We start from the raw sequence: 13,251 nt of genomic DNA, 5'->3' as shown, positions 1-13,251 counted from the left end.
TGACTTTTGACAGCTCACCAAGTCTCTTCAGATAAAAAAAATTGGAAGCTTAAATCCTCTCACCATTTCACTGTATTTTTGTAAAATAAGCAGACAGAAAATTATCCCAAGTCTGCTGCTGTACAAAGTTATGACACAGTTTTGATTTTCAAAGTAGCTTAAAGGAGTATCTAAATGACCTTGACCCACTTGATCATTGAATTCCTTTCTCCCTGAGGCTCATCTCTTGTCAATACATTATTAGCACACAGACAGTGGTAAAAACATGCTGTCCACCACCAGATTGGAAAGGACAACACAATCATATGTTGAACACTGTTCACAAGGTTATTTGCTTTAGCTATAAATAAGCAAGACAGTCAGGCTGTGCATCCCCTTTCCAACTCCATCTTTAGCTTGAATGAGAAGTTCTACTTTAAACATCATCAGCTGATTTGTTTAAAGTTTGTAGCTGGAAATACTGTGCAGTTTTCTTAACGTTAAATGTTTGTCACTTGCACAACACATCCCATCCCTACAAGAACAAGTTTCTCAGGCAGGCAGCTCTGGGCTTGTAGACTGCACACAGCAGTCTGGTAAAGATCACAGCCCCCAGCATGCTTCAACACATTTGTTTTCCTCACAGCTGTATGTTTCACATTTCCTGGGCATTAGGCTGTAAAATTCACTGATATAAATTGGTAAATATTCCCTCTTTAGAAAAGCTGCAAACATCTAAGAAAAAAAAGACAAGGAAACAATACAAAATAAACCAAAACAAATGATAACCAGTTATGTTATTAGAGACCTGAGCTGCACTTACAAACGTATTCTGAAACTTATTCTAAGATGAAAGTAACACATAGAAAGGATGGCTCTTGGAACCATAACACACCTCAAGCTTAATGTGGTTTAAGAAATTTATCAAGTCTAGCTATTCTCTTTGTCATCGTATTAGGAAAACCATACACAACAGTACATGAGCTCTGGACATATAGGTCAAGATCTACAATATCTCCATTCAGTCCTCTACACCAACTCCTAGGATTCCTGATTCAGATATTTTTTTTTCTTTTTCTTGTCCTGTGGTCGTCGATATCTACTTTGCAACGACTCATTTCCCTTCCCGTGCGCTGCTCCGCCAGTGCTGTCGCTGACTCCCAGCATCATCCGGCGCGGTTCAGGGAGCCGGAGCAGCGGGATCCCCAGCGCAGGGGGCTGCAGCCGCAGGTCTTTAAGCGCCCACACCCAGGACAGCGTCACCTCTTCCATCTCAGGTCCTCCCAGCAGCTCCAGAGCGCCAGGAGAGGCTCCCTGCTAACTGCCCCCACTATGAGACAAGCTGTCTACTGTGGCGTGGCCTCTTCTTTACCGGGCCCTAATTGCCCTGAGCAGACACCTCTGGTCCCACAAAAGTGAACCTAGCGTGACAAGAATTCCTTACAAGACAACATAATCAAAACATCATTCCCTACGTTTCCAGCTGCTCCTTCAAGGGCAAGTGGCAGAAGCTCTGCGGGCGCTACCGGGGAAGAGCCGTGGCACATTCCCGCACCACCCACCGAGCTCCCGCAGCCGCCTGCGGCTCTCCGCACCCCACGGAGGGCAGCGTGACCGCGGCCGCATCTCTTCGCACGGCAAGTGCCCGGCACGGCCGTGCCTGGTCAGCATCCACTCCTTCTGGGCAACCCTTCATGCCCATCCGCTCCTTCTGCGGCCATCCCGACCCACTGGGGGCAGAGCCGCGGGGAGAACCGACCCCATCCCAGCCTCCCTCTCCCGTCCCGTCCCGGACCGCTACCTGCTCCTCCTCCGCCGCGGTGCACCTTGACCAGCACCTCCGCCCGGCCGCCCGCTCGCAGCTCCCGCCGCAGGTAGAGCCGCCCCGACGTCCTGTCGACCCCCACGGGGGCGGCGCCGGCAGAGGCCAGCTCGAACCAGGCGCCCGCCGCCGGGTCTCGGCTCCTCGGGACGGTGAAGACGGTGTCGCCCACCCGCGCCCCGGGGGGCAGGCGAGCCGTGTAGCGCCGGGCCCCGGGCCCCGGCGGCTGCAGCGAGCGCGGCTCCCGCCGCCGAACCGCGCCGCCCGCCGCCCCCCGCCCGCGCACGGCCAGGCGCAGGCACCGCGCGGGGCTGCGCAGCGGCCGCGGCCGCCCGTGGTCCAGAGCGGCCACGCAGAGGCGGAGCCGGCGCAGCCCCAGCAGCGAGCCCACGGTCAGCACCTGCCCGCTGCGGGGCACCACGAAGAGCAGGCGGCTGCCGGCGCCCGGCGGCCAGGGGCGGTACGTGAGGCGCGCGTTGGCGCCCTCGTCGCCGTCCGAGGCGCGGAGCCGGGCCACCTCCGTGCCCAGCGGGACCAGCTCGTCCACCTCCAGCGGCCGCGCCGGCGGCAGCCGCGGTCGGTGGTCGTTGCGGTCCAAGACCCGGACCCGCAGCAGCGCCTCCCGCGGGGACCGTCCCGCCCGCGGCCGCAGCCGGAGCCCGTACTCGGCCTGCGTCTCCCGGTCCAGGGGCTCGGCGGTGCGGAGAAGGAGCAGACCCCCGCCGCCGCCCGGCCGCCGCTGAAGGGAGAAGCGGGAGGCGCCGTGGCCTTCCAGCGCCCATTCTCCGGACGGCTCCCCGGGGCCCAGCAGCCTCCGCAGCGGCACCCGCAAGCCCCGCACACGCGTCCCCGCCGGGCTGTTCTCGGGCACCTGCCCGGAGAAGCGCAGCAGGCGGGGAGAGCCGCCGCTCCCCGGCCCCGCCGCCCCTCCGAGCAGCGGCAGCAGCAGCAGGAACGGGAGCAGCCCGCAGCCGCTCCGCCGCGCCCGGCCCATCCCGCCGAGCGGAGCGCAGCCCGGCTCTGTGCCGCTCCCGCCGCGGGCACACACGGCACGGGCAGCCCCGGCCCGGCCCGCGGCCACTCACGGCCGTGGGCGGGGACGGAGCGAGCCCGCCCCGCGCGGTCGAGCGGGGAGCCCGCCCGTGGCAAAGCGCGCACCGCTGAGGCGCAAATTCATCATCGTCCCCTATTCCGTGGCGAAGCGCACAATGTTGCTTGGCAAAATCCTCATCTTCCCCCGTTTCGCGTTGCCCGTAAGAGTCGTGTGTGAGTGATCTCTCCCTGACCCCGTTTCAACTCGCGAACTTTTTGTTGTATTTGCTCTCCTCTGTCCCGTTGCAGAGGGAAGTGGCGGCAGCTTTGGTGGGTGCCTGGCATTCAGCCGGGGTCAAACCACCACATACATCCAGCTGCTCCCGCCGGATCTTCTGCAAGTTGAGCGGACACAGGCTGAACTAAATTTCCTGGGGGGGAGGGGGGGGAAGTAGCTTGGGGGAAAATGGGCAATCTTCCTCTCTCTCCTGAACCTGTATGAAAAACCCACCCAGCCAAACTACAAGAACCACCATAAAAGAATCGAGGGCAAAAGCACTACTACATGAAGGAGAATGGACCTTGCGACACTTGAATCGTAACAGTAGTTGTCACCCAGCAGGAAACTTCTGTTGTAAGGGTTTATCTTGGAAGCACAGCCTCTAAGAAGTGCACATTCAGGTTGCTGCTCCTTCAGGAAAGATGCAATATTTCTGGGACAAGAGGAGTGTGTGCTGTTGTTGAGAGCAAGACTGAAATGGTCCTACTGAACATACGGAGCAAGCACGTCAGTCCTATTAAACATGCATAAAACAATCTGGGCGTGGAACTCATCACTCTGGCTAGTCTGTGATCAGTGGAAGTGTGAATACCAGCCAGACCACTCCAGAGTCAATCACTACTCATCAAACAAAACAGTACTCATTTTCTCATCACTACAAGCATGAGTTCCCAGCAGCATATGTCTGTTAATAAATGAGAACAAAAGTATTTCCCTTCACATAGTGATGGTAACGGCTCAGGAACTGCCTTTTGCAGAGTCTCCACATCCAGCTGGTCAAACTGTTTTAGGTGTTGTTGCATCAGAAATGCTCCCTCTTCCTGCTTTGAACAGGCTCGCTAGTTTTACCAGAAGGTTGTTAGGAAGGCAGGGATGTTTGTTGCCAGCTGTGTTGTAACTTCAGTGATGACATATCTGGGCTGGAAGTGAAGATTCAGAACCCATTCCACTCATTTTTAGTCAAATATTACAGGCAACACTCAAAAGTGACAACCAACTGCTAGACCTCCAGCTGCACTACCCAAGGAATTACCGGTTTTAAGGAGAGGCAATTGTTGGGAGATCACATCCCGTTATTAAAATTACACTTTTTTTACCCCCTCAAGGTGAAGGGATGATAGCTTCTTAAATGTGGCACAATGCAAGATTTCAGATTGAGAAGGCAAATAGTAAAACCAAATAGTTTTACAGAATGTTTTACCAGTAACATGAAAGTAACCATCCAGATCCATGCCTGGTTAATGTGCTGTAGCAGGCTTTGAATATGCTCTTTGTGCCCTAATTCCTTCCTTCACAAAGGTAGTAGAAGGCTCATCAGTTTCAAACACTTAATGAGCTAGCCAGACTGTACAAACAAGTGTTCAGTTTAGGAAAAGCTTAGCTCTGCATGGAGACACAGCACAGCATTCCCTCTTCTGAAGTGTGTCACATCCTTACACAACTTTCAATAAGCAAATTAAATCCTCTCAAAATCGAGTTCCCATTTTTATCCTACATTACAGGACACACTAACCTTTCTATTCTCTTCAAGTACTTACAAATATGAAGCTTCCCCTACAGCCTGTGAACACATAAACTAGATTTTATTCACAGTATTCCCTCTCACATATGAACACATGTATTTCTAATACATTAACACAGCATTTTGGTGATGGAAATTCAGGCTCCTCCTGCATGTCACTCCTACTACCAGAATTTAGGGCACACCTTACAGAGCAGAACCAGAGCCAAGCTTGCCTTGTAGACACTAGCACAGCTGTGTTATTTTCAACATCCAATTACACAAACCTTTGTCATGACAAAACAAATGTACAGATATTTGTGGCCACAGATCCTACCCTACCATTAAAAGAGAAGCAAACACACTTGAGTGTAGCCATGTTTTCCAAAGGAACTTGTCTGCTCCTGCAAAACTGAAGCAGGATTCACAGAGACTGATCCAGCGTTAACCCAAGAGGACATCTCAGTAAAGATAGTGGAGATGGCTCTTGGCTTCAATAGGAAACAAGACAAGAAATAAATACAAATAAATAAGCTCCTTAGATATTGTCTAAACCAACACAGACATCATCAGGACACTATCAGCTTCCATTGCCAAAGAATCATAGTGAAATTTAGTTTTAGGGTTCTTCTTAAGCAAAGCTGATCTAGTGAACTGAAGACTGTGAACTGCAACCACTAAATCTAAGAACTGCCATTCTAAGGCCCAAACATCAGCAAGCCCAACAACTTTCCTGTGGCTGGAAAAAGCCCCTGGAATGCACCCAGCAGTTTGGACTACAGCTCAGATTGTCATAAAATGGACAGCTTTGGGAGGAGAGAAAAAGGAAATTAAAAATAAAGGAGCACCATCCATGTGCTAATAATGCTGAAATAGATGAAAATTACAGTGTTTCAAAACTGTGTGTGTTTCAGAAAGAGGTTTTAATGATGAAATTAAAAACAGCCTTGATTTTAATGTACCTTTCTAAAATTGCATAAATTATGTAGTCACTTCTGCTGCAGTGATTTTGCCTTACTGCCCAGGATTGAAGTCAGAGCAGCCACAGAAACCACAGGTGCACCCAGCAGTTACTCCAGGGAGACCACAACTTCTGTGCTGAGAGTCTCATGGAGAGTGTAACATGAGGCAGTGAAGAATGGAGCTGCATTCTTACCCACCCTTTTTCAACTTACTTCAGAGGGAAGAATAGTTTAAGGCATCACTTTACATTCACCCTTTGTCCTGGTTTGAAGGACAGGTGTTTGCCAAGGAAAGCAGAAGCTTCCCCTTGGACTGAAAGAAAATGTGATTCTTCTGATTATTATAATTTTGGAATTAAGAGAGCTCTCAGGCAAAGATATGGGGGTAGGAATAACAGTTCTTTACTAGTATATTTAACAAGACAAACAAGAACAACAGCTATGAAATTACCCACAAACAGAACAGTAACTCAGTCCCAGTGTTTTTGGCTGCAGGCACCTTTTCCCTGAGCTGCAGTTCCCGGTGCTGGGGGCGGGCGGGTCCCGCAGAGCCGCAGGAGGGCTGGGGGTGATGGCAGAGCTGTCCCAGGGCGAGAGAGAGATGGAGAGAGAGCTCTCCGCTCACGGTGTGGGTCCTGGTGCTCAGCAGAGTACTGGATGGTGGTAGTTCACAGCGAGAAGGCAGCAGGGCAGGGTCCGATGGTGGTTTCCCGACGCTGGGATGGCGGAGATGGAGGAGAGGCAGCGATCGTCCTTCTCATCCGAACTCCACGGGGGAAATGGGGCCGAGACCCAGCCTTCCCTTCCTCTTCTGGCTGTTTGAATCTCGCGGGGCTCCCTCTTCCCTCCCGTCCCCTCCCCCTTGCCACCAGGGCCCAGTCAACAGGTATCTTAGCATGACAATGGGGGAAATTCCACAGAGGGAAAAAAAAAGAAAGAACTAACCCTCAACACCCTCACCTTACAGAATATTCTGGTATTTATTGCAGTTTAAAAATAAAGTCAATCTTAACATGTTTTGGGTCTTTCTGTTACCAATCAGTACAGCACCAGCAGGAGTCATGGCTTGACAGCAGACTGTAACTGAAAAGGAAGAAGTTCCAAGGCATTGTAAACCTGCTCAAAGTTCTGGAAGTAAATGTTATGCACTGATAGTGTGTTACTACCTAGTGAATAGCTCTGTAGTACTCAGGATTGCTTAATGTTTGTATATTCTATATATGCAGTTTAATCCATAACAAGACGCATCTCATCACTATTAAAAAATGTCAATGACATGTATCACCTAAGCAACCTGAAAGCATACAGGGGTATGATAGGCTGGGATACTGCAAAAATGGGAAATTCTGGGAAACTAGGTCCTACAAACAGATTTCAGAACTACTATTTAGGTGGAAAATAACCCAAACCACCAGTAATTTTTACCTAACACCTCTGAATCCCTGACTATAAACAGAATATATATTTTGTACAGACTCAGATAAAACACATATGCACCTCTTTATATACATATATCAATACAAATTCTATTATATATAATAGAACGTTCTCTGTTTCACAGCTAGTAACCACAGTCTCAGTTTTGCATAAAGGCATAGAAGAGTACAGAAATACCAACGTGGACTTCTTGCTGCCAGGAAGATCTATACCCCTTTGAGCTAAGCAACCACAAAGCCTGTTTGCTTGAATGGCTCAACTTGGATACTTCATCAGCTCATTTCCTGATTAGCCTAAAACAAAGAAGTCTGATAAAAGCTCAAACTCAGAATCATTGTAAATTAAAGATCTAAATATATAAATATGTAATTGTTCGGGGTTGTTTTTCTATTTCTTTTCCCCCTCTCCTCTCTGTCTGGAAGTTGTTCCCATTGATGTGCTAAGAGGACTAGTGATAGGAGGAGGCTCCCTGCTCCTTTTTGGAGTTTCTCTCGAAGGGGGAAGGGGGGAAACCGTGAGATCAGCAGCAAGGGGCGGGGGAGGCATTTGCTCGCCCCGTTCGCTCGTGGTGTCGGAGGACGGTCACTGCTGCTCCTCCCAGCCCCGCCATCCCAACGCCAGGAGCCACCTTTTCTGCTGTCGGTCCCCGCACTTTCTTCTCGCTCAGCCTGCTATCTCCAAGCACCCCGTTGAGCACTCGAACCAACACCGTGACCAAAAGTCTCTCCTCCATCCCCTTCCAACCTGGGACACGGCCACCATCACCCCTAGCCCTCCTGCAGCTCCCAGCGGGACCTGCAGCAGAGGGAAGAGTGCCTGTGGCCAAAAAGGACTGGAACTGGGTTACTGCACTGTTTGTTGGTCATTTCATAGCTGTTGTTTTGTTTGCCTTGTTAGATATACTAGCAAAGAACTCTTATTCCTATCCCCATGTCTTTGCCTGAGAGCCCCTTAATTCCAAAATTATAATAATTCAGAGAGAGGGGATTATTAGCTCCATTTCAAGGGAAGGCCCTGCTCTTCCCTAGCACATACCTGTCTTTTCAAACCAGGACATTAATTTTTTTCAGATGCTAAATAATCTCTTTTTGGAGAAGTGCTCTGTAGGATATTTCTACTATCTCTGGAATTCAGCTTTAAAAACCCCAAGATTTTTGTATCACTATGTGATAAATTATTACAAAGTAATCTGCATTCAAAGATTTCTACTAATAATATTGTATAAAATAATAGGGGGCTCCAAAATACGTAATCATGATCTGCAAAAAATTCAAGGCAGATGATACATTAGTAGATTAGAAAAAAAAAAATTAAACCAGTAAGTATTTTATGTTGCATAGCACTTTATTTTCAGGTGACGCGCTTGTTGCAGGAAGAACTTTAGGGAGAAGGTGACAGAGTTCAGTAATTCCATATGAAGCAGCTCACATTTTGCTGTTCATCCTCACACAAGTATGTCTCAGCAGGCAGTCACAGTCAGCACAACATATGGATCCAGTCTGGGCAGGCTGCTTGTCCTCAAGAGTTGCAAGACTGTTTATGCTGCCCGTCAAGACAGACATCTGAGCTATGCTGCAGTCTTCCCTTGACTTCTCAAAGAATAAAATGGTTTGTGTCCCAAACAATCCATACTTTCTGGATTTGGCTTTTATTATTTTTTTTTACACAGAAAAAAAATTAGTTACAAGAGAAAAATATTTAGTATGTATACATTAACTTGATAAAAAAACTGTCCAAGACAACAAACAGGATAAAATGAACTGTATTCCTTATACTTGTTATTAAATAGCTGCACATACACACTACTGCTAAATGTCACTGTTAACAAGTAAAGCACCACCAAAAATTCTTCTGCATTATTGAAGTAAACAAGTTTGAAATTTTGAAAGGCATTAAACCTTCTGTCCCATCAAATAAATAGGTAACCTTGAACATCACTTGAAAGGCAGAAATACATACATTTAACTGTGCTGAAACCAAAACCATTGCCAGATTAATTACACTTAAACACATTGTTGAGGTACAAAACAATTCAGAGAACCTTTAGGCATCACTAGCTCTGCATCTGGCAGAGTGCAGCAACATAATGGTGGGGGTTTTTTAGCTGTACTGAGGAAGTAGAAAAGATTATTAAGATAACACACAATGCATGTCTTAGAATTCCCACTTTTCCCCCCTCTAAAGTTAAGTTTTAAAAAGAGAATTAAAGCATGATTATGCAGATTTATATTGAGGTATTATATCACATGAAATATTGCTTGTGTTGTAATAAAGTTTCTCTTTCATCTCCAATAGCACAGTACTCCAGAGTCCACCTGCCCATCAATATTTACCACACTTACAGATTCAATCACCATTAGTGGTAAGAGAAGTTCCTCATTCCATCTCCAAAACACAATAGTAAAACAGACACCTGTAAATGCAAACACATCGTATGTGCACACACCCACGCATTCACAAGTACAGCCTATGCTTTCTCCTGTTGGAGTTTTGGTTGAAGGACTTATATGGTATATTAAGAAGTATTTCAGGAATACCTTACAATCCCTACAACCTGATCTTGAAGCTCATTTTTATGTGAATTGCATGGAAAAGCTGATGGAATGTCATGAAGTCTGGACACTTAAAGATGACTTAGTGAAAGTAAGGTGGTAAGAACAAGAGTTGGTCCCTAGCCTCTACCTTTTAGCAAATAGTAATGCCACCAGAGCAAATAGTTGGAAGAATTTTCAATGCCTGTGAAACTTTTTGGCCCTCTTTCTTCCACACCTGTGTATCTTCTCCTTATTCCGCACCCCCATGGAAAATACATTAAGATTGTGTTGTATTAAATTGTTCCATTTACTTTGGAAGAAATTAAATCAGTGGTTTTAAAAATAATATTAATAGAAGTTTATGCTCAGAAATACCTTTCCTTAGTCTCAAGAATCTCCTGTCAAATATGAGTTCAAGTATGTGGTAATTCAGGAAGTGAAAGAGCATTTTTTTTTAAGATTAAGACAAAGCTGTATATTTTAAGTTTAGCTGTGGGTTGGTCAAACTTCGGTCCACAAGTCTAAGGATAACAGGAGAGTGCCTGAAGATACTATACTAATTTATTCTTTCAAAGTAGGGGTTTTTTTGGTAGGGTTTTTTTTTTTTTTTCAGATCAAGTATATCAGAAAGTGGAAATGTGAAGGAGGAAATAAGCCAGCAGAACAGTCACACAAATTGCTATACTAATTCTCATTCTCCCCAGTGAACAGCTGTTAGAAGGCTGGCACACATCCCAGCTGCACCACTTGAGCATCCTTGGAGGCTGGCGTATTAAGACACAACAGAAACTCTAGGACTCAGAGGGACAGGAATTTAAAAAAAATCTTCACAAAGAGAAACATGAATTGAGGTTTTTTGTTTAATAAAAGCTTGCAAGGCACATGTTTCAACTGAATTGCAACATCTACAGCAAAGCAGATCAAAATTTGTAAAACTTTCCCACAACCCTTTCAGGGAGTGCGATATGGTTGAAAACCAAGTCAGGGTTGTCTGCACAAGTAATTATGCCCTATTGTTATCCCACTGAAGGGTACCACTGGAACCTAGTATTTTTCACAGAAACTGGAGATTAGACAGTATTTTGCTAGTCCATAGCTGGATAAAAAGTTAATTCATTTTCTTTGTAAGATATGATTATTCCAGTCACTTGTTTTAATTATGCCTTTTTACAGGAACAACCACAATGTTCTCCCAAATAAAAGGCTCCTTCTGTTACTTAAGGCTGCTGTGCCAGTGGTGCTGCAGTATAATTTTCTCTAATATAAAAAGCAAGGTAAAAATCTTAAATGATTCTCCCAAAGCAGAATCAATTGAAGTATCAAGAATACATCTTAAAAACTATGACAAAAACAATAATAATAACTATGTCTTAGTTCAAATAAAGTTCAACTCGTTCATTTAAACATCTATAAAGGCCAGTGTGCTACAAGACAGTTTTTTTTAGATGTGTGGGTGGCCTCATTTGTGGTTTTCTTAATATGTGTGCTCTACATGTAGGTGCTCAAACTACGTTCTATGTGGTAACACACACAACACTGCAGTAAAACACAAGAGGCAGTCAAGGACAGCTGAATGTTGCACCTCAGCATGGCAGTCTAAGGCATGAAGCCGTAAGCTCTGCGACTTCACCTACCCAAGCACAGTTGTAACCCTGAAGTTTGCACCTGCAATGCCTTATTGCTGATATGAAGTGATATTCAGGAATTACTAACGTCAAGGGATTAAATGACTGACACACAGACATGTAATTCCTCGACAGTGATTCAAACAAACTGAAATTGAAAAAGGAACTCTAAATTTATTTCCAAGTATTACATCTATATCCACACATAGAGAGGGGGTTCCTGCAGGCCTGCCACAGCTCAAGTTAATACACAAGCTTCTGTTTGTATACAGTAATTGAGTAGTCTTAAACAGCCCAGTGCAGTAAAACATGCACTTGTGCCCAAGCAAATAAATGCAGCCTGCACTCCAGCAGACACACAGGTAGACATTACCCTCAACATGACACCTGTATGCCTGGAAAGGACAGTTACTTATAACTTGTAACTCAGTTATATGGATAAATGTTTCCCTTGGAGACAGCATCCCATATATTTGATGGATTTATCAGAACACTGGTTTCAAATAAAATGCATAAGATATAACTGAAAGTAAAAAAACAGATTACAGACATCTTGGCTTTTAAAACAATAAAGCTTTTTTCTTTTAAATCACTCCAGAAGTGATAACAAGTTTTAAAAAATTTCAGCACTACGTGTCAGTGTAAAGTAAGCAAGTGTATCTGCACAGAGCAGAGAAGAATCATGCACAGAGAAGAATCATACAACAACATGCTGCAATTCCTAATAATTTCAGAGTTAAAATCTCCAATTTGCAGTAAGGATTGTTTTGCAGCTTCCACTTGCAGAATGGTTTGCAGATTTTTCAGCTGAGGGTTCATCCTATTTTGCCAGATTCTACATTAAGGGCATCTGGGCTCCAAAGGATCATTCCCACATGCCTGATAGACTGGTTTCTGGGCCAGGTGTTACATCAATTTGTAACTGCAGGAACTCCTAAGGGGTGAGAAACTTCTTCCAAAACTTAGTCCTGGTTTTCTGTCCAGTTACACCTACATTAAACAAAGCTACTGTTACCTTTTATTGGAGTTTCCATTATAAACACTAGCTTTAAACCCAGAGTCAGAATTAAAACATCATTCATTTTCTTGAAAGTCTATCAGTCAGCAACAAACAGGATGAACAGATAATTTGTTAAGAAAAGGAGCTGTAGAGGCAAATAGGGTCATATAACAAAGAAAAAATTAAGAGGGAAGCAAAACTGCAGAGTACTTTCTCAAATTTTAAAAGATCTGTGTATTTGCATAATTGTTATAAAAATAGCTATGAACATCTATACCATTATTTACTAATGGTGATTATTATAGTGTTTTAAATGACAGTTATGGCACTATCTTAATATAGCTATTGCATAATAATTGAATGAAATGAGTATCACCCATCCCTCTAGAGAGACACACACACACACACACACACACACACACATACACACACACACACACATACCAGCACACACACACACATATACCAGCACACACACAGGGGGTGAAACTGAAGTGCAGAAGTCTCAGTAGCAAACCTGGCTGTCTTGCTACACTTGCCTGAAAACAAGTATGGCATACTGTGGTATACTGACCCATTCTGGTGGCTGCTAAGAAAGACACACTTAAGCATACACACATATGCACTTAAGTGTGGAGAAATGCTAAGACAGGTTCTTTCCAAACTGAAGATATGAGCTTGTCAGCTCCTATTGCTAGGTCTGATTCCTAGCGTTTCCACCAACATGTCTCTGTAGACAACAGAAACAACAATGTAGAGATCAGTGCCTTAATCTATGCAAGTGTTGTTTAAGTAAAATCTTCCTTATTTCATTTATATAAACTATATAGCTACACATAAGATGCATAAATGTGTGTTTGATAATCACAGAAATGTTTCCCATGGAAGACAGAAGAATTAAAACAAAACAAAAAGAAACCCCAAACTAATAATCCAAAGACTTACTTGAAAAGACTTCAGATAGTGATTGTTTTCTTGCTAAAAATTAAAAGTTATATGACTTAAACCAGCTCTTAAAATAATTTTTCTGTATTTACTGAAGTCTAGGCATATTTCTGTATTTACTGAAGTCTAGGCAT

General features: G+C 45.0%; 1 protein-coding gene across 1 annotated transcript; it reads right to left on the bottom strand.

The window, feature by feature from the left end:
* Nucleotides 1–1,501: 1,501 nt before the first annotated feature.
* Nucleotides 1,502–2,795, bottom strand: LOC134057760 (protocadherin-16-like). The gene is made up of 2 exons (XM_062514763.1): nt 1,781–2,795; nt 1,502–1,656 (listed from the first exon to the last, which is right to left on the bottom strand). Exons 1-2 carry the CDS (start codon nt 2,793–2,795, stop codon nt 1,502–1,504), a joined length of 1,170 nt encoding a protein of 389 aa, XP_062370747.1.
* Nucleotides 2,796–13,251: the final 10,456 nt, after the last annotated feature.

Source organism: Cinclus cinclus, chromosome 1 (genome assembly GCF_963662255.1).
Source record: "Cinclus cinclus chromosome 1, bCinCin1.1, whole genome shotgun sequence".
In the NCBI taxonomy this organism is placed as follows: Eukaryota; Metazoa; Chordata; class Aves; order Passeriformes; family Cinclidae; genus Cinclus; species Cinclus cinclus.
The sequence above is the reverse complement of the archived record's forward strand: the minus strand, read 5'-3'. Positions and strand labels throughout refer to the sequence as shown.